Source organism: Haliotis rubra, unplaced genomic scaffold (assembly GCF_003918875.1).
Source record: "Haliotis rubra isolate DU_JTF1 unplaced genomic scaffold, ASM391887v1 Scf618, whole genome shotgun sequence".
NCBI lineage: Eukaryota > Metazoa > Mollusca > Gastropoda > Lepetellida > Haliotidae > Haliotis > Haliotis rubra.
Genome location: NW_025767322.1, coordinates 411,439 through 433,112, shown reverse-complemented (window position 1 = coordinate 433,112; position 21,674 = coordinate 411,439). Strand labels below are relative to the sequence as shown.

General features: G+C 41.7%; 1 protein-coding gene across 2 annotated transcripts; it reads left to right on the top strand.

The window, feature by feature from the left end:
- The first annotated feature begins 991 nt into the window (after positions 1-991).
- LOC124256115 (neo-calmodulin-like) lies at positions 992-18,930 on the top strand. Of its 2 annotated transcripts, none has more exons than XM_046690063.1 (6): positions 992-2,000; positions 12,971-12,992; positions 16,011-16,154; positions 16,634-16,807; positions 17,156-17,236; positions 17,621-18,930. In XM_046690063.1, the coding sequence occupies exons 1-6, from the start codon at positions 1,995-1,997 to the stop codon at positions 17,671-17,673; spliced, it is 480 nt and encodes a 159-aa protein (XP_046546019.1). In that variant the 5' UTR covers positions 992-1,994; the 3' UTR covers positions 17,674-18,930. The 2 variants fall into 2 exon arrangements, with proteins under 2 accessions (XP_046546019.1, XP_046546020.1); XM_046690064.1 differs by lacking the exon at positions 992-2,000 and adding an exon at positions 6,425-6,788.
- The last annotated feature ends 2,744 nt before the right edge of the window (positions 18,931-21,674 follow it).

Sequence of the window (21,674 nt, the reverse complement as noted above, 5' to 3'; positions counted from 1 at the left end):
CAACTGTTCAGGTGTAATCAAGTATGTCCTTTCTTCGAAGGTTTGAGTGTCGTGTGAGTCTTGCTCGAAAATAGTTTAAACAAGGGTTACAATATTCAAGGGCATATAAAAAAGATTTCAAAAGCACAGGTGGGACAGGATATGCTCGCCTTTTCACTTGGTTCCATCTCTAATTGGTCGTGATTCATAGATTTAATGTTTATCATTATAATATCACATTTATTATTGTCTGAATAGCAAAGAGGACGAGAGATGTCCTGTGATGGTTTTATTGCTTTAATTTACCGTTATGTCTACACTGAAAACTAAATACTTATAAACTAAATGCTTCCAATATGCTTTGAAATATAATGTGTGTTTTGTAATCTCCTTTTGTAAGGTTACCAAACATGTCCAATAGTCCTCATTCAGTGCGACTATACGAGAGACGGAGTACGGAGAACCACACTGAATATAGCCAGTGCAAGGAGCAGAGCACTTACCAAATTCTGTTTTATCTCAAAACAAATTACCTTCGATAATAGCGAGATTTATTATTGAAACCACTCCTTTACATTTCTTTCTAAACATTTAGAAACAGGAAATGTCGCTAAAACTGCAATTAATGCAGCAACTTGCCACAAATCGGTCGTGCAACATCACTAAAACGTTGGTGTAGGTATCTGTCGGTCAGCACGCGCCTTGTTCGTGACGACGCTCCTGTCCACCATGTCCACGTTAATATTACATGTTTGCTTCCTCGCTGAGTGGACAAAGGTCTCGCTCTGTCCCTTCTGCACGTGCTCAACTCGAAGGACGCCTGGCAAATAATGAACTTTATCAATAATTGATCCACATTGTCGCATAACACATTTACCGCCATACCAACTCTGGATGAAACATATCCATTGAAATTGATTAGTGTTTGATAAGACAAGCCCTGGTCGAGTATGTGATGAAATCTCATTACGGCTGTTTGGGTTGATGGTTACAGCAGGTGAATGGAGTCCATGAGCTCCTGAATCTACAAGAATCATTTAAGAATAATGAGACGCTAGCGTGAGCAACGGCACGCTCCATGGATGTTTATGTTGCCTACGACCGCTCCATTTTGGTGACAACGTTGACGTTACACGCACTTTAACAGCACCTACGCCGACGTGAGACAAACAAGAGCGCGGACCTCTGATGCTGGTGCCTGACCTGAACTTGTTAAACACAGGCACGACGGAGGGTGTTTAGAGATTAATTTCCATCTACAGCTGTTGCTACAAAGACGTCTCCGTGCACGCCTCTGACACAGCTACATCATGCTGGATTGTAGATACGTTAAATGAAGCTGTTTTCTATATTTGGACATTGGAAATTAATTGTCATCGATCTTTTAGACAAGGACAAGAAAAGTCTTCGATCTTTGGATTAAGAACGCAACTGTCTTCGATTCTTTGGTACGATAAATGAACTGTCTTCGATCTTTGGGCAAACAAAGACAGTCCCTGTTATTTGATTACAGGAAAGAAATGTCCTCGATCTTTGCATGTAGTGACGTAACTGTATTCGACCTTGGATTGTACTAAGGTAGCCTGTGATCTTTATATCAAGTAAAGAATTTTCAGTCACTGGCTTCAGGTAATAGGTATTCGTCTCTGACCCTGCCGTGGAAGGAACATTTGACTCCGACTCTGATATAGTAAAGGATGATTGGACTCCACACGTGGTACGATGATAAACGTCCACTGATTGTAACAATAAATAAGGACGTCGCCACCCAGTCACCGCGTTCGACTTTTACCATTTAAACAGATTGCTGCCTCCTTTACTACAAGTTGTAGAATTGCTTCCGTCTGAACTGTGTATCGAGTGTCAGTATGTCCTAGCGTGGAAACCTGCTGCAAGTACCACTCCCTAAAACCTGGACATTCGGTGTACACAGGCGCCTCCTGCCGGCCATATCTAGCATTCAGCCTTCAGACTTCTTGAACCGGCAACACCCAGGTGGGCCTCCGAGATATAGAATGGGGGTAAGTGTTAAGTCGATCTCTCCTCTCTTGTGTGTTTACACTGTGTACTTTGTATTCTGTGAAAGAAATTGTCAATTTGAAGTAATTACCGTTAAAAGAAAAATATGTTCATGTATATAACGTGCATGTTGTACACTTATATTAGACAAACGCTTCAGTGTGTATACATATCCACATACATGTACTCATAAACGCACTCAGACGCATATGTACTCACACGCACGCACACACATACTGGCACGCATGTACTGAAACACAGACGCACGCTAATACACACACGCACACATACAAGCCTTCATCTACACACTTAGACATATACACTCACTCACACGTGTAGGCGCACGTACACCCCGTAACACACGCACGCGCGTGCGCACGCGCTCGCAAACACACACATATAGACACACACTCATATCAATAGACACACACACATATATAAAGACACACACATATTGCTAACTATGATTGCAAGGTCTGACTATATTACTATCACGCACACTACCGTTATTCTGTTATTCATTTTCTCGACTATCACTGAAGACGTTTCTAAGCGACTGGGCTATTCCTCCTCAACATCAACAACACCCACGTACCCGCATCCTCACCTATACTCGTAAGGTTTCATTGTTTCAATAAACTTCGATATCCAGAACTGAATGATGCTTGCATGATTACACTTGTGTTAATTGGCACGGCTCCCACGGCCAAAGCTATGATTACACAATGCCATTTAGAAAGTGGTCAAATGCAACATATGTTATATTTGGGATTACACTTTCTTAGTATATGTAATCATAGCTTTCGGGCCGTTCGCCGTGCCACTAATCACTTATCAGAATCAGTACAAAAGCCGGCAGTCTGGCACTACTGAAGCTGTCCCGACTTCCATTTTAATGAATCGCGTAGCTGAAAACGGTAAACATGTGGCGGCTGACTTTGTGTGCTGGCGATAAAATGTTAACTCTGTGGCAGTACCCTAGTTCGAATCCCAGATGATACGTGGGTAACTCTTGGTAAAGTACTAGAATAATGCTTTTACCTAGAAAGTGTAATCTAATACTATATGTTACATTATTGACTAAATGGCATATGTAATCATAACTTTCGGCCGTGGGAGCCGTGCCAATTAACACTTATCAGAGGGGTACACAAAGCCGGCAGTCTAGACTACCAGTTGTCCGACTTCCATTTTTGTGGAAGTCGCGGTAGCTGAATGGGTTAGGCGGCTGACTTTGTGTGCTGGCGATTAGGTGCCTGACTCTGAGGGTGTGAGTTCGAATCCCGGATGGGGCTCAACTCAAAAAGTACTAGAATTTGTACTTTACTAAGAAAGTGTAATCCCAAATATAACATATGTTGAATGATGCTTACATGATGAAATTTGGAAACAAAACACGAAGTGACTGCAATGCGAACCCTTGTTTATACATACGTTGGATATTTTACAGGTGTACCTACTGCCATGTTAGAAAGCATGGATGACTAACAAATGCCTGACAAGTGTATCAAGGAAGGACGCCCCTTCTTGAAGCGCATTGTTATTTGCGTCTCCCATGTTCTGTCATATATCTCCCCCACAGAGTGAAATGAAATTCACAAACACATTCTGTGAAACTTAAATGAAGCATAAGCCATTAGCCTTGTCATAGCACGCACCCCGACCCTTTCTGTCCGACAAAGCCTGGTTCTGACTCAACAATAGCAACCTAACACTGCACAGAACAATGATAAACACTAAACAAACACGCTTGTTATTAAACAAGGCCGTGCTCAAACTCGTCAATATCTCCCGTGATTTAGAAAGTGTTGTTTGACGTCGCCATTGATCTGAATGAACGATATCAGTTGTCTGACGTGTACAACATAACGCTGTGGGTTGGCATCGATACGTGGGTAGTTGTCTGGCGTTTACAACATAATGTGGTGACCTGATATGTGGGTAGTTGTCTGGTGTGTACAACATAAATCCGATGCGTCGTTCACAACATAATGTGGTGTCCTGATACGTGGGTAGTTGTCTGGTGTGTACAACATAATGTGGTGACCTGATGCGTGGGTAGTTGTCTGACGTGTACAACATAATGTGGTGTTCCTATACGTGGGTAGTTGTCTGGCGTGTACAACATAATGTGGTGTCCTGATATGTGGGTAGTTGTCTGGTGTGTACAACATAATGTAGTGTCCTATTCCTGATGTCACAGATATGCCTGACGTTGAACCCACTTTGCCTCGATGCACATGAACATCCGGGTTACAAATCATCTTCAGCAGCCATGCTTGTTGGAAACGTCAACCAACGGGTGGTCAGGCAGCCTGATTTGGTTGATACCAATGTGTAGATAGTTACTCATGAAACTATTCAATTATTTGGACCATACTTGATTGTTTACTGGTCGCCTTTATTTGAGGGTGCAGCGTCAATCAAGAACAATGCCTCTTTTGTTGGATGGTCCAAGATATGCTGGCCAGTACAATCAGGACAATGAAATGGGTTATGGAATTCTCGAAGCGGCGTTGTATGTTTCATACTTCCACCCAAATGGGGTGGACACTGAGATGACCATATATCGAACAAGCGGTATGTATATCCTCAGTTTTCCTCAGCGTTCACATATACGTGTCAGTTTTTCCAAGCATTTGATTGGCTGATTATGAAGCCTGAACTATACGGAACTGCCTTTACTATATTCATTTGTTCATATTTCGATCACTAGAACACCGTTGCTGTTTATGGTTGTAGTACATCCAAACAAGTGAAAACGAAATATAGTAATAGCCCGCTTATATGGCGCTCATATCCAGGCGCATTGCCTGCTCACAGCGCTACGTACATTACAGTATAGGTATTTTATCTTTTTGTGAATTAGTAATGCCGAAAAACAACACAATTTTAGTACAGTTCAGCACATGCAGCTGATTGCCTATTTCGCGGGACAGACCATAACAAATCATAAAAACCTTCAAAAGTACACACTAAAAATTTCCTAAAATGTTCTGAAGGGGACCGGTAAGCAACTGTCATTGCACCCGTGAAGATCCGGGTTAGAATTGGTCTTAAGCAACCCATGCTTGTCATAAGAGGCGGCTAACGGGATCGAGTGGTCAGGACTTAGTTGACACATGTCATCGTTTCCCAATTGCGTAGAATGATGCTCATGATGTTGATCACTGGATTGCCTGGTTCCGACTCGACTACAGACCGCTGCCATTATAGCTGAAATATTGCTGAGTGCGGCGTTAAACAACATACAACCAACAACCAACAACTGTCCTTGCAGAATGATACGTCGCCGGTGACGTCAGCTAGCGCCGAGCTCTATGGCCGCTTACTTTTAGCGTTCATGTGCTATATCGTTAATAGACATTTAACACAAAGTGAACGGATTCAACCATTACAACCAACAACATTGCAAACCATACATGCATGTAGTTTTGAGCTAGCATCTTCTTTCCAAGGACACAAACTTGATATTATATTGAAGTGAGTGCTTTATCTTGTAATCACTGACTGTATTTCTACAAAAACAAAACTCAGTCAGTCAGTCAGTGTATTTCTACAACACAGCCAAATGAGTTATAATACCAGCGTTCACAAATCGCATTAGTCTGCAAAACAAAACCAAGGACTTCACTGTCAATGGCGAACACTTTAACAACTCGGCTACGCTATCTGCAACCCATTTTGATAGAATGAAAGAATTGAAATAACGTGTGACTGCAGGAGACTGACTGCACTCTCCGCCCTGACGCTTGACGATCGATTGCTAGCACCAGCCGGGATGACACACTTTAATCAGCAGGTAGAGTACGAGAGTCGATCTCGGCAACTGATGACCCATCCCCGTCCTAGACGCAGTCAGCGGCCAATTGGACGACAGTCAGTCTTATCTCGATTTACTGCTGCAGGGTAATAGTTTTAGAAACGCAAGCATTATGTTTAATAACCGGTTTCAAACAAAACCTGTGCGTGCGCTTTCTTATGAATAGTGAAGGAGTAGGGTGAGGGGGTGTTGCTTAATTTGAAAATGCTTCTAAAGGGAGGTTGTTCTTTGTTTGCAAAATTTGTTTGTCTCCTTTCAGAATAAAATAATTAAACTGGGAGGGGGGGGGGACGGGGGGTTGTGTTTTATAAAATCCCAACTCCCTATAATTAGTTGTCTTGAGGATATATAATGTTACTAGTCTCATGACCGTTGTCATCAACCATTTGTGACAGTATTGTACTTGCAAAAAGGACTAAAAACATGAAACAATATAGCCATTGTTAATGAATTGTTTTGCTTTTTTCATATTATCTTCGGTAATTCTTATCGAAAGTGATTAAACGTCCACGGTTACTAAGCAACCAAGCACAACTCAGTATCTGAGCTCTAAACAAGGTCTATCATTCCGTGGCTATTGCGACCGACCGACATATGCTTGCTTAACCGACCAGTGTTATTAATCCCCGCGCTGTAATCAATGAACCGCAGGAGAGATATACAAAACAATACTTCCCGGAGTAGATAAGCCGCCTGGTAGAGAATCGGGAAGAGGATTATGTCAAGAAGGAACCAATTGGGATTAATATGGTGTGATTAACACTTACTTCATACAGCGGTGAGATAGTACCCAGAGGTTATCTCCGTTAGTTGTGCTTGTATGCATTATTACCACACGATTTGGACCTGCGACTAAGTCCTGACGGTTCGCATGGACATGTGACTTGAGGAATAAGGACAGTCTGAAGTATACATTGTCCTGACGTTTGGGATACAGGTCCAAACGTTCGTCGTTCGCATTATGGAGGTATGTACACGTTGCGAGGTGCCCGTAATTACAAATATGATTATTAGATTTAGTTTCAAAATCTAAAATAACGTTATTATGATCATATAAGGAACTTAAAGGATATTTAATTCCTTTGAACAATAAATAGTTGCGTCCCAAGGACAAGGCATAGTGCACCTCTCATTTGCCACGCTATATATTGGGTTCGACTCCCTTATTTATGCAATTACACGTTTTCACATAGCCTGTGTCACACATGGGGGTGGGTATTGCAGGGAATTTTCATATTGCGATATATTGCGATGCGAAAGCTTGTATTGCGATATGAATTGCAATATATTGCAAGAAATTGTTTTTGACAAAAAATTACTTACAATCGAGTTAATGCTTGATTTATAAAGCAAAAACACAACAAAATCACAATGCTTGATTAGGCTTTAATAATAACTTTTAATCATGACAAAATAAAAATGTACATAATGTTTGGCACAAATGAAACAAGGAAAGGAACAATCTAAAAAAACGGAAATATCCGAAGATGTCCGAGTGTTACGAAGTTTTCCGAATGCATGTCAAAATACCGGTTTTCGATCAGCGTATCGCAATACGTATCGTTTTCATGTTTGAACCGGTAAACCGGTTATATTGCGCAGCCCTAGTTATACAACTACAAAAACAAAACAAGCCCAGATCATCTTAATCTCTCTTCGCCGAGACTTGTTAATATCGGGATTAGTTAGTATATAGGTAATTGCCCTCGACATCATACTTGTCCTACCTATACCTGCTCTGGTTAGTTGACCTCAAGAGGTATACTTTTTCGTATACCTAATTGAATGAGGAATTATTTATAGTCACATCGGTTTCAGCCGCATCGTGACTATGAGTGAGTGAGTGAGTTTTACGCCGTTTTTTTAGCAATAATCCAGCACCATTACGACGGGGGACACCAGAAATGGGCTTCACACATTGTACCCATATGCATGTGGAGAATCGAACCTGGGCCTTCGGTGTGACGAGCGAACGCTTTAACCACTAGGCTTCCCCCGTCCGTGGCTATGAAAATACATATTATTAAATACTTGTCAAAAAACGACAGTGAAATAACTAGAATAGCACAGATTTACATTTGAAACATGCCAGGAACCAGATAAGGATAGGTCTTCATAGGATACATTATACAGATCGCCAGCAACTGAAGGTAGCAACCATGATATGGTAGATCTTTAAATTTTAACCATGGAGACTTACAGACTTAAAATACCTTGCTACCTGCATGGACCCAAGCTGTATTTACACCATCCCTTCAGATGCTACCGGTTACGACAAATTTACCCCAAATTTTAAAAAACCCATATTCTACGTTTAAATATAAGTTTAAAAGGAACCCAAGTGAGATTGGAGAATCAGACATGTCACCGGAAATCTGGTACCGTAAGTAAGCTGGGCCCCGTCTCGCATATCGCAAGTTGGTGCGCGCAAAGGGAGCCGTCCGTAGTGGATCTGTAGTGGGACGGGAGGTATGTGTATTCCCCGGCATGTCACGGTCCTTTCAATGTTTGGTCACGATTGTTTCACCCTTGGTGCCCGTTTTGTCCCGGTTCTCACGGCACAAAGCTAGCCGGCGTCAACGTTTCATCCGTAGAAAATCTTGACAGAACGCGCAAAACGTGTCAAAACCTTGATCAAAACGTGAGAAACATGAGGGAACCGATCAGAATGCGACAGGCCGGGAGGAAACGTAATGGCATCCGTAGTGGACTGCGGGCTGAACTGTAGTGCGTCTTTGAGCTTCCGGGACTCAGTCCGTGTTTCTAAACGGCCCATCACGGATACCGTGATAGACCGTGAGAAAACTCAGCAGGACCACAAAACTTGACTTTGGAGGGACAAATGGCCAAACTCCCACGGCGCACTACGTTTTGGGGAAACGGGGCTGCCATGGCCGCCGGGAATATAGAGTAAGCCTTGCATTACAGGCCCTATTATCACGTTTAACTTTAAAGGGGGATAACTCTCCAGTGAAAGGAGTCGATTAGTTCCTTTTCTGCACTACAATGTTAAACGCGACTGCTGTCCAATTCTGTTCCCTGCCATGCCAAGGTTGCCTAGCCTCATTCAGCTGACACCATATCGACCTCATATCAAACACACCTGGTCCAGGAGATTAACTTGAGCTTTAACCAAATTGCGATTGCTACTTGGCACGCTCGCTTCGACAGCCGTGAGCTCTGTGCTAATATGTGAAGTTGGTTAACAATGTATTTGTGTGGTTTTGTAACGGTTTGCCGAGTTATCGTCGTCAGTCGGTTTTGGAGACACCGTGTTTTGTATGCAGGGGGTCAGATCACTTGATGACAGTATATTGGCTGGCTTCAAGGGTCGAAGTACTCAAGATATTTGCTGCAGTCAACTTGCCCTGATTAATAGATTGGTGCTTGTCGAAATTGTGTGGTTACTGTACCAGGGTAGTTGACGAGATGGGAGGATGTGATTTGTACGGGTGTTAGTGTACCAGGGTGCGTGACGAAATGAGAGGGTGTGATTTGTACGGGTGTGACTGTACCAAGGTTCGTGACGAAATGGGAGGATGTGATTTGTACGGGTGTGACTGTACCAAGGTTCGTGACGAAATGAGACGATGTGATTTGTACGGGTGTTAGTGTACCAGGGTGCGTGACGAAATGAGAGGGTGTGTTTTGTACGGGTGTGACTGTACCAAGGTTCGTGACGAAATGAGAGGGTGTGTTTTGTACGGGTGTGACTGTACCAGGGTTCGTGACGAAATGAGAGGGTGTGTTTTGTACGGGTGTGACTGTACCAAGGTTCGTGACGAAATGAGAGGGTGTGTTTTGTACGGGTGTGACTGTACCGTGGTGAAATGGGAGGATGTATGTGCGAGAGAGAGGGAATGTTTATCATGTAGACCAACGGGCATGAAACGATCTTGTCAGATATACAACAGTCAAAGAAAAAAAATGAATAATCAACATATACAATATAAACGTTTCCAGCAGCCTGAGAAGCAGATGACACTGAACGATACGTTCGATAATTCTGACACGAGAAACCCCTGGACAATGATTGGTGGATTAGCTCTAGCTAGCGACCGTACAGGGTAAACTACCCTTTGAGGTCAGGGACACTGAAATAAATATTGTTTGTGATACCTGCTCTAGATCTGTCCTTGAAAGGGTGACTTTGAATAATTATACGGGTACGATCCACACTCTGATAGTAATTGTGATAATGAACACCTGGATAATATAATACAAGAATTATCAAATGTTCATCTTCAAGTGAAGATACAACAAACTGTGATCTCTTGATGGTAGTAGAAGGAAGCAACAGAGCGCACTAAATCTAGAAAGGCGTCGGGTATCGATAATCTTCCGGCTAAGTGTCTGAAAAATCCAGTCTGCGTGGGCATATTGTTTGAAATGATGACTCATTGGTTTTAATAACGGTGTTGGATGCATGGCAACAGAGCATCATATATCCGTTTGCTGAATCTGATACCCATTTTACTGTCCTCAATCACACAGAGGTATTTCTCTAATGTTTATTGTGGCATTCTAAGCATACGATACAGCGAGTGGCGTTTAAGAATGGTATTTTAGTTGAGGAGCAAAATGGATTAGAAAAAAACGGAGCTGTCTGGATTTGTACAGTCATCAAAAATAGAAAATAATCAAAATTGTTAACAATTTTGCTGTTTTGTTGATATGGAAAAGGCGTTCGATATTGTTAACAGGGGTTGTTAATGGTTTAAAATACTTTAAAATGGCACCCAATGGGAAAAGGCGTTTGAAGATGTTAACTCTTTATACAGCAAAGTGTGTTGTATGAGCCAATGGATTGCTTTCACCCTGGTTTCAGCACCCAATGGAACTAAGGTGAGGGTGCCTTATCTTGCCACTATTGTTCTCTGTTTACATTAACGAACTGGCAGCCAATATAAAAAGTATGAATTGTGATCTTCATAAGAAAGATTTATGGATGGTATTATGTTATACGCTGAAGAAGTCTCATGTTTGGCTCCCACGGACAAAACAGAGCAAAATATGTAACTTAGGTGTTAAATGTTAATCCCACAAAAACTAAGATCATTCATTTTAGGCTTATCGTCCAAAATTGCTTCATAAACAACTTTTCAATTAACGAAAACTCTTCTGAAGTGTCGCAATCACTTATGTATATCTAGGTTTCTGGCTTAATGGACAATTGGCTTTATTTCATAATTAATGAACTAGCTAAATTGGCCAGTCGAGCTTTTGTCTGAGTGTGCCTGTGTTCGCGTGTATGTGTTTGTGTATAGATGCGTGTGCATGTGCATAATATGGCGTGTGTCTGTGTATGTGTCTGGGTGGGTGTAGGTGTGTGAACGAGTTTCTTTTTTACTTATAATAAGTTGTTTTACAGGTATATGTTTTAATTTATCTAATTCTGTGGTTAGAATCAGTACATGCATGTATACAGCCAGCGTTGATATACCCTTAACGGTAAACCTACCAGGAAGCCTATTGTTATCAATCTCTCACATTTCACCAATCAATCAAGTGGCGGTATCCGTGTGGGGTAGATATTTCATCGCTTGACGCGTGTAATCGATAACAGTGGCAAAGAGGCTTTTAACTCTGTTGTTTATACTCCGGCTCAGCAGGTTGCGGAGTTGCATAAAAAGCCCCGGGAACATGCAATGTCCATCAATGTTTAGGCACTGCAGCATCTGCGCAGATTAGTAAGGGTGATATATGCTTTCACACAGCGCGTGGACGCGCAGTTAAACGCTGCTGGACAGGTGACATGCACCAGCGGATGCTGAAAAGCAAGGATGCACGCGATTGTCGAAGAATGTTTACCTGGTAAACATCCCAGTGCACTGACTGTAATAAATCATGAGAGATAGTCGCTGCTACAATCGCCATTGTACTGCCGCTGTATTAGACTAACGCTTAGTCTCTGCAGGGAGGGCTAGGCAGTAGGGAAAATAATATGGTTCAGGGACTGTGAGACAGACTACCGCTGTATCTACTGCAGTAACTACAACAACGGCGTATGTTACTGTTAAAACTGACTCAATACAACAACTTCATCTACTACGCCGTCGGTGGCTGTTACTACAATTTATTACTCTCCCGTGGAAGATACTGCAGTGTAATATTTTTACGTCAATATTACACTAGTGTAATACCGCTAGACGCATGACGTCATAATGGTTTACAGTTATGACGTCACAATGCTAATACCTCTGTCACAATGGTATTAGACCTTGCTTGACTCGCGGAAAGCTGAGAGTCATCACACTGTAGGCAGTTTCTATCAATTTATGTTGGAGAGTAATAAACAGAATACTAAACTCGCTTCCGTGAAATACCATTTTTATTAAACTCGTGAAAGATTTAGTATCAAACCCGCTTTCGCTCGTTTGATACCAAATCATTAACTCGTTTAATAAAAATGGTATTTCACGGAAGGTCGTTTAGTATCCTCTATGTCTCATTCACTACAACAACGACATTCATTACCACTGCTCCGATTACTGCAACTGCGGCTATTGCTACAACAAAAATATATCTACTGCGAGCTACTACAGCAACAACTGCAACAACTGCAACATCGGTGGCTGTTTATACAGGTCACTCACATGCTCATTCACACATACACACATACACCTAGACATACATACGCACGCACCCATATACCAACACAAACCGACACACCCACTCACCAACACAAAAACACCCACACACCCATTCACCCACAAACACAAAAACCAACACACCCAGAAACACATAACCCAACACACCCACAAACCCACTGACCAACACACCAACATACAAACATACAAACATACCACACACCCAAACCTTACCCACTCATCCCCGTGTCATTCTTCACAGACAACTAATAATTCTGTTCCTGTATCTACGATCACTGAACAAGATATACATGTTCTACAGGCTCTGAATGAGATGAGGTTCTTGACAGGCATTTGGAAGTTGGTATTCAAGTAAATGGCAAATATTATGGATGACAACGTCTTTTTTTATTCTTTGTCATACCGTCACAACGTTTAATAGCCAGAAACGTTGTGACATACAATAAAGAAGAAGTTGTCATCCATAATATTTGCCTTTTATATGAATGAGATGGTGTTTCGTTTGTAATGTTTTCTAAAAATTTTTTTAATTTTTCAGGTTACAGACCAGCAGAAGAAAGGTACGTGTTAGCAAAGTGCTGGCTGTATAGGTCACGTTACGCCATCCCAAAATGTGCGGCCAAGTCTTCCTAGTAGACCATTGAGGCCGTAGCGATACAGATGGAACATGCTGCCAGTGGCGTAAAACAGCATTCGTTCACAAGCACCCACGCTCCCGAAATTGTCATTTGTCTGAGGCATGTCGGCCTTGTACAGTGTCTTACGCATATCAGGATTATATATTAGTATTTGGCAAATGTGGTAGTTTTACAGTTACTGAAATATGTCGAGGGTATAGTCTGTTAGGAATGTAGCGGGGTCCTATAGTGTGCCAACTTTGTATGAATGGTATTCGCGGTTCACTATGTCTTTGACGTCTTCGTGGCATGACATGACACCCTGCCCTCACTGCGTCATTCACTGGCTTGTCAGCTCCGAATGAAATTACACCCTGATCCCTGATGGGATATCGTGTTCCTGGAGTTTTGATTTTCTCTAATGTCGCACACACGTGTTGGTAGTGTTCTCTGTCGCGAAATATACACATGAGCTTTAATTAAGCACCCCTGAACCAAAAGGGCAATTATTACAATTTTGGTCAAATCCGGCGATCGTACCCTAGCATATTGAAATGCACATGTACTGCTTCGCATAATATCTCAAACTCTGTCGTTCGCATGTTCGCGTGCTGCGAAGACGCCAAGCACATTGGGGTATAAATTTCATAATTGCAGTTTATGCACTTCAGTGGAACTTATTTAAAAGACGACATTACTAAAATTAACTTATCTTGACATGTCAAGATGTGGACATTCAGCAAACACACGATGGCACGTCACTGGCATGCATGACGCAGGGAACCCGTGAAGGTCCGGGTTAGAATATTGATCTTCAGTAACCCATGCTTGTCGTAAGAGGCGACTAACGGGATCGGGTGGTCAGACTCCCTGACTTGGTTGACTCATGTCATCGGTTCCCAATTGCGCAGATCGATGCTCATGTTGTTGATCACTGGATTGTCTGGTCCAGACTCGATTATTTACAGACCGCCGCCATATAGCTGGAATAATGCTGAGTGCGGCGTCAAACTAAACTCGCTCGCTCCATGACGCAGAGATGTCCTGTCGCAGCATCGGTGCTAACTTGAAAGTTATTAGTCGGCTTACGAACACGCACGTGGCCACCGGTGAAGTAAAGGGTCGTCTACGACATGGAAGACCGAGGAAGACCAATGACCGCAATGACCGGTTCTCAACCCGTCTGGTAAAACACAATCCCATGGCAGATGCAGAAAAGAGATGGGAGATTTGAGATTCTGATTCCACCAGTACTATCAGAATGAGGCTGCAGGCTGCGAGTTTCTGGCCTGAGGGACAATCGTCCGATTCCACACAAATAGGCACAGGCAGGAATTTCAGGCGTGGTTAAGGCTCCGAGAAAACCACAAACTGAGGACACGGCATAGGGTTCAGTGGTCTCATGAAAGAATCTTTCACACGTTACCGACGGCCGTTGAGACGTCGTAACAAGGCGATTGTCCATACAGCTCAACCTTTTGGTGGTGGCTCATGATGTCATGGTGTCAAGCTGGATCTCATTACAGTACCTAGGACACACAGTGTTCAACGCTATCAACAGGAAGTGCTGGATACCGCCGTCGTGCCACATTTTGATAACCATTCCCTTGCCATTCGTCAATATTCATTAATGACAACTCAATACCTCGCCGTTCTCTGGTCGTCATCGCCCATTTGCGAAACACCACCATGGAAACATTACCATGGCCCACAAAGTGCCTAGATATAAACCCCCTCATGTTCAAAAACTGCAGGAATGGATGCAGACACTCCGTGAGGAATGACAGACACAGGCATCAGTCGATGCAGCGAATTCGATGCTTGATTGCCGGTATGACAAGGAGACTGTCAGATTTTATCCGTGCACCAGGTTTTGCGGTCGCCAGTGGTAGTTCCTACAATCATTACGATCATTATTTGAAGACGGTGCGACAATCAGAGTCGTGGTGTAGTCATGGTGACAATACTATCAGGCATAGTTGATATTCACGTCTTTAATATATTTCTCTGAGATTTGCCAGCAAACAGTTACCACATTTCAGTTTTATTTTAAATCAGAGTAACATATATTACAGATACCATTTTTATACGCCGAATTTGGTTTTAAAAGCATATACAACAACATCCAGAGTTTTCGTAATTATATACAAATGTGGGTGGTACTTGATTAATTCTCACGTGTTTAATACTACTGCAAGCAGCATCAATCACCACAACTAACTCGTGTTAACTGGTGCATACCAACTAACTTGCACTAACTGACTCATTCTCTCCGCGCTGCTATGCAGGCTCATCCCGCTGGTGTCGACATGACACGCCGCCAGTTGAAATCCACTTAAGCATTTAGTTACTGCTTTTAACAAACTTCCGCTTCCTGGTGCATGTTCCCTAACAATTAGGCTCAAATGTCCACCTTACATTGACGATAAGTTTATCTTCCGGATTAGCAAATAGAAAATCGATTTACAAAGAACTTGTTTAAAGATTATTTCTGATATGGAATTAAAAAAATGAAACAGGATAATGTCATTGCAAGTAGCAAATAAAGAACATCGATTCTTCATCAGTCCAAATGTACCATCTATCCAGCCGTTTAGAACACTTAATGGCATTATGGGGACGAATCGGTCCTAATGCTATATTATCGTTGTGATCTATTGCTATTGGTGTGGCTGAATGGAAAACAGCATATGCAGCAAAGGTGTTTATACATGTTCATGGCCTCCGTGAATATCCGGAAGGTTAGGGTTGGTCTTCAGCAACAAGAACAGGCAGTTAACAGGATCGGATGGTCGGGCTCTCTGTCTTGCAATGTGAGGATGCCCATCCCTCTGAATTTACAATCAGGTTCACTTAAACGATCTTCTGATTTGTACCCCGAATGCGTTCAAAAATTCATTTTGATTTGTTCGTAAGAATTCGTAACATGTTGAAGTCCGTATGGTGCGATGTTTTCGACAGAAATCCAAGAGACGTTTGAACTGTTTGACGTTGACCATGACGGTAGAGTGACTACCAAGGAGATGGGCACCATCATCCGGGCATTCTTCATCGTGGCCAATGACGGGCAGCTGCGGGCCTTCCTCGACAGGCTTGATACAAATGGTAAGGAGCCCTGGAGATATATTTAATCGTACCGCAGTGAAATGATATAGGAACAGGTTCAAAATATTCTGCCTTTGGCATTCAGGAACCTGCACTGCCCAGGTCCAAGCATCCATCCCCACACGCATCAACGCAAATACCAACGCATACATCCATCCTCACGCGCACGCATCCATCCACACACTCATCCACTCACCGATCCAAGCACGCATCTTCGAACACATCCGGCACTGTATAATCCATAAATTCAGCATCTCTGTTTTTCGGTTTAATCGTTCTTCGAGAGAAGTCACTTACAGAAAATGGGTTGTTTGCATTTAAATAATCAGTGTCTGGTTGCCCGGGGCTTCCATCACACATGGCGGCTTGTGCAGTTTACTGGGTGTAGGGTCAACTGTGTAGGTGAATAGTTCGTAGGCTGAGTTCTTTGATACTGTAGTAAGTGATGGGTTCGACTGACATCGTTGTTACTGTTGTAGGAGATGGATACGTCGACTACGCCGACTTTGAGCGCTTCATGGTTGAGGAAGAACTGACTACGGTGTGCCGGGACGAGATGGATGACGACCTCTCCGCAGCCTTCCAAGTCTTTGACAAAGACGGAAACGGCTTCATCGACGCTGATGAATTCAAGGACGTCATGGTCAATCTGGGTGCGTGCTAAACACAACAATTTTACTTGATCACAAGCTATGTGTCACATGCGTATCAACACCTAGTATAGTTCCTAAGTATTCCATATGACAAGGTCTTTAGCGGCCCTGATTGGTTCCACTGAGTCTACCTACTGACCATTACTTTCATATTTTCGTAGGTGAAACGAAATCGTATTTAATAGTTATAACGAACTCGGATGCAGCGAATAGTGGGTTAAAATGGAATCGATACCGTCTTGTGTTTCAAATAGCGAGTTTCCGACATGAAACAAATTTTGCTGGTTTCTTGTGATTCTGTATATCGTGGTTAACCATTGGCGTAATGCGGACACATTTTGGCGACAGGAGACAAGATGACAACGGAGGAGGTGGAGGCGTTGATGAAGGAGGCTGACACTGACGGAGACGGCAAGATCGACTACACAGGTACTTTGAAGCATGTGTACTAGCATTCATTAGACATGTCCTTCACTCAACTGGCGATGTTTTGTGAAGGCTATTACTGCTTGGAACAAACACATCGCCATGTCTCTTGAAACAAGGCATAGTTCCACAAACGAACCTCACTGCTACGACTCTCTTAAGTCTCTGTTAAAAGTTTGGATCATACAGTTGACAGTAGTGTTTTCCTTTGATTTCTCCTTTAAAGCCACACCTAGCCATGTTGGAGTACATGCACATTGGTCCAACACAGTTAAGATTTTTTAACGATTCAAATAAGCTGAATAGGTGTTTAATCGCGCTGTCTCTAGATGTGAGAGACTGCATATGATGATGTTCTCTAAGTTGGGGGTTCCATGTCTGTTTCAGAATTCTGCAGGCACATGAAGAGAAACATTCTCCTTGAAGACGGCAAGGGATAGTGACGAAATGTGAACGAAAACTGTGTACATCGAGGCTAATTGATATGTTGAACTGTTGCTCAAGACAAACTATAATGCTACAGATGTAATCGTATACTTACAGTATGAGTGTAGGACATTTCCCCATCAGGACAATTCCCCACTAGGACAATACCCCACATGGCATTTCCCCATCTTGACATGTCCCCACACCTGTTTTGTAACCAGTAGGACAATTCCCCACACCCATCACAGATAATGGACAAACACAAGCTGAGATTGTATATATATGTTGCATTAATATAGTTAAGAAGTTATATATATAATTATGTAATGAGTTCATTTTTCATCAGTTCATTCAGTCGAACTTGGAATTCACTTGGAATGGCGAAGGATTGAGAGCAAATATGTACAAGAGTATATACAATGATTTGGGAAACAAACATGAATTGAGAATAGAATGGAAATGAAAATATACAATAGATTGTGAGTACAAGAGTCACTTGCCCTGGATAGAGTCAATTTAAAAGAGTCAGTGAGGTGAAACACACTTGCGTTTGTTTTGATCTTGATGGCCGAGCTTGATGGCCGAGCTATGATACATGTGGCTGTTATTGTAAGTAGGTCGGAGGGAAGGCTGTTGTGATGGATGAGGGGTGAGGCGAAGCGTGAAACACACTTGCGTTTGTTTTGATCTTGATGGCATCTATTGAATCTACAATTTTCTGATGAGGGGGGAATTGTCCTACTGATTACAAAACAGGTGTGGGGAAATGTCAAGATGGGGAATTGTCCTAGTGGGGAATTGTCCTGATGGGGAATTGTCCGTACACCTTACAGTATATATCATAGTCACTACATCATTGCCAAGATCTGATTCTGTATCATAACCTATCAAAGAAATGACCTATTTCGTTTTTATGGATTTTTATTTTAATGTCTCCCAGCATCGCTCTGTACACTTTTGAAGTAACACAAGTCACCATTTCGCACACTGAGAAAAAGACATATGCCTGTCTCTGCTATTCAGTAGCTGCAACCTAATTATTCACCTGATTCTGATGTATTTGTACATTGGGTGTCTCAAAATAAGTGAGCATTCCCGCAATTTCCCAGGTACACCAGAAACACAGACATGCATATATACCCTTTCTGTTCTTAACAGCTTTAAAATTCGGAGTGTATAAACTGATGTGCAAAAGAAAGTACACAGGTTGTGTTTCTTCCAATAAGATAAAAATAACAAAACCTTTTGATGAAATGGAAAATGTATGTTGAAGCACACTGCAATACACGTGTTTTATCAGCAAAATGACATTGTAACAATAAACAGCGATGTAGTGATGACCACTGCAGACGGTTCCTACGATGCTGGAAGGTCAAGGCCATTCCACGCAGCGGTCGGTAGGCCCATACATGCCAGCAGGACGAAGACGTCTTGTCACTGTGAATCGGCTTACGCGATGACCCAATGATGTGGTTGCTGATGACGTCAGTTGCGTAGGTGAATAACCCGCAGATAGCGATCCTCTTGGGGTGTTGTGACTCTGGAACGTCCACTTCTGGGTCAATCACATGTCTGGCCTGTCGTACTGAAACGGTTAAACAGCCGAATTATGGTTTGTCTTGTGCAACCCAATGTCCTTGCAATATCGCTGTTGAAAGCACCCATTTGTGTCATTCCTTTGGCCCGTTCTCGTTGCGCCGACGTCAATCTTGGCATTTCCTCGTGAGATTTCTGTCAAGTGATTGTTCAGTCTTCACGACAAACAGGTTTTATACTCTCTGTCAGAAAAGTGCTGGTGCATGGGACAATAATCACAATTTTGCAAAAATTCGTGCAAAACACGTACAAATGTTTTTAGTTGCATTTTGGCAAATGAAATATGATGGTTGCGTTCTATACAATCAATGTTTTTCAATAATTTTATTAGTTCGAACGCATATTTGGGATTGCAACAACAATTACACCTGTGTACTTTCTTTTGCTCGTCAGTTTAGTTATGAACGTTTGGAAGGGGCATTGTGATTTAACATAGCGTTAGCACCTATGTACAATGTGATACTTATATATGTATATTTACATAAATGATTACATATATTAATCCAGAGACCATATACCGATATTGGTCTCAGATTAATCACATTACGTCAATCTGTGGTCACATTCAGTCGCATTTGGGACTGGAGATTGCTTATGATAAGTTGAGTGGTACAGTTGTTCAGCGTTCGCGACAAGGACGTATTGGCAGTGAATCAATAGGATTATCATATGATTCATATTTACTTGCATTGTGCTGAGAGGGTTGGGCGTCATTCATGACATCTTCCCAAGGCAAGGGAGTTAACAGAATATAGAAATATGAGTAGCTGAATAAACAGTACATGCATACCTTTTTATTCAAACAGTTGTTCATTGTTGATGCCTCTGGTCAAAGTTTACTTGTAATCATTGTTGCAGCTGCAACGTTTATTTTGGTACGCATTGTTTTGTTGGGTTTTGGGGGTTTTGGTTTGTTTTGGGGTTTTCTGTTGTTATTTTTGTTTTTAGTTGTTTTATATTTTTTTGGGGGGGTGAGGGTTTGATTGTTTAGGGTGTTTTTCTTTGTTTTTTTGTTTTGGCTTTTTGGGGATGGGTGCATGGGTTTAATTTTTATTTTCTAAAATTAAAAATTTCATGAAAATTTATCACCTCGCTATATGGCTGAAATAATGCTGATGCTATTTTAAATCTTAACTCACTCACAATATGCCAATGCTGTAAAAAATTGTGTGGTGGTATTTATGTCAGAAATGTATAATAATCTGTACATCCACTCTGCTCTCCCATTCTTCTCTGGGTGCCACTAACATTTCACATATATGTACATTCACATCACATCATGTTATTTTAATCTAACTGAGTTTCAAATAAACTGTTTTTTGAATCCATGTGTTCTTATATGAAAACCCTTATCACACATGTCACTGAATGTGTGTGACGACTGTTTTCCGTTTTCAGCAATGCACTTCACACATCACAACCAACCAACGGGCAAAAATATATAGGCTGCAGTTTAACTCTGCAGAAACTCATGCAGCGCCATCCAGGAATTACACAAGGATGCTAATTAAGTCTGGGTCAGGCATACTGATCAAATTTAGTTAATTAAGTCTGGGTCAAGCATACTGATCAAATTTAGTTAATTAAGTCTGGGTCAAGCATACTGATCAAATTAAGTTAATTAAGTCTGGGTCAAGCCTCCTAATCAAGTCTAGTTAATCAAGTCTGGGTCAGGCATCTGATCAAATATATCCTAATCTGGGTCAAGTATACTGATCAGTTAATTAAGTCTGGGTCAGGCCTACTAATCAAGTCTAGTTAATCAAGTCTGGGTCAAGCATACTAATCAAATTTAGTTAATTAAGTCTGGGTCAGGCATACTAATCAAATCTAGTTAATCAAGTCTGGGTCAAGCATACTAATCAAATTTAGTTAATTAAGTCTGGGTCAGGCATACTTATCAAATATAATTAATTATATAAGTCTGGGTCAGGCATACTTATCAAATATAGTTAATTAAGTCTGGGTCAGGCATACTAATCAAATTTAGTTAATTTCAAGTCTGGGTCAAGCATACTCAGATCAATCAATTTTAGTTAATTAAGTCTGGGTCAGGCATACTAATCAAATCTAATTAATCAAGTCTGGGTCAAGCATACTGATCAAATTTAGTTAATTATATAAGTCTGGGTCAGGCATACTAATCAAATATAGTTAATTAAGTCTGGGTCAGGCATACTAATCAAATCTAGTTAATCAAGTCTGGGTCAAGCATACTAATCAAATTTAGTTAATTAAGTCTGGGTCAGGCATACTAATCAAATATAGTTAATTAAGTCTGGGTCAGGCATACTAATCAAATCTAATTAATCAAGTCTGGGTCAGGCATACTGATCAAATTTAGTTAATTAAGTCTGGGTCAGGCATACTAATCAAATCTAGTTAATTAAGTCTGGGTCAGGCATGGGTCAAGTCTGGG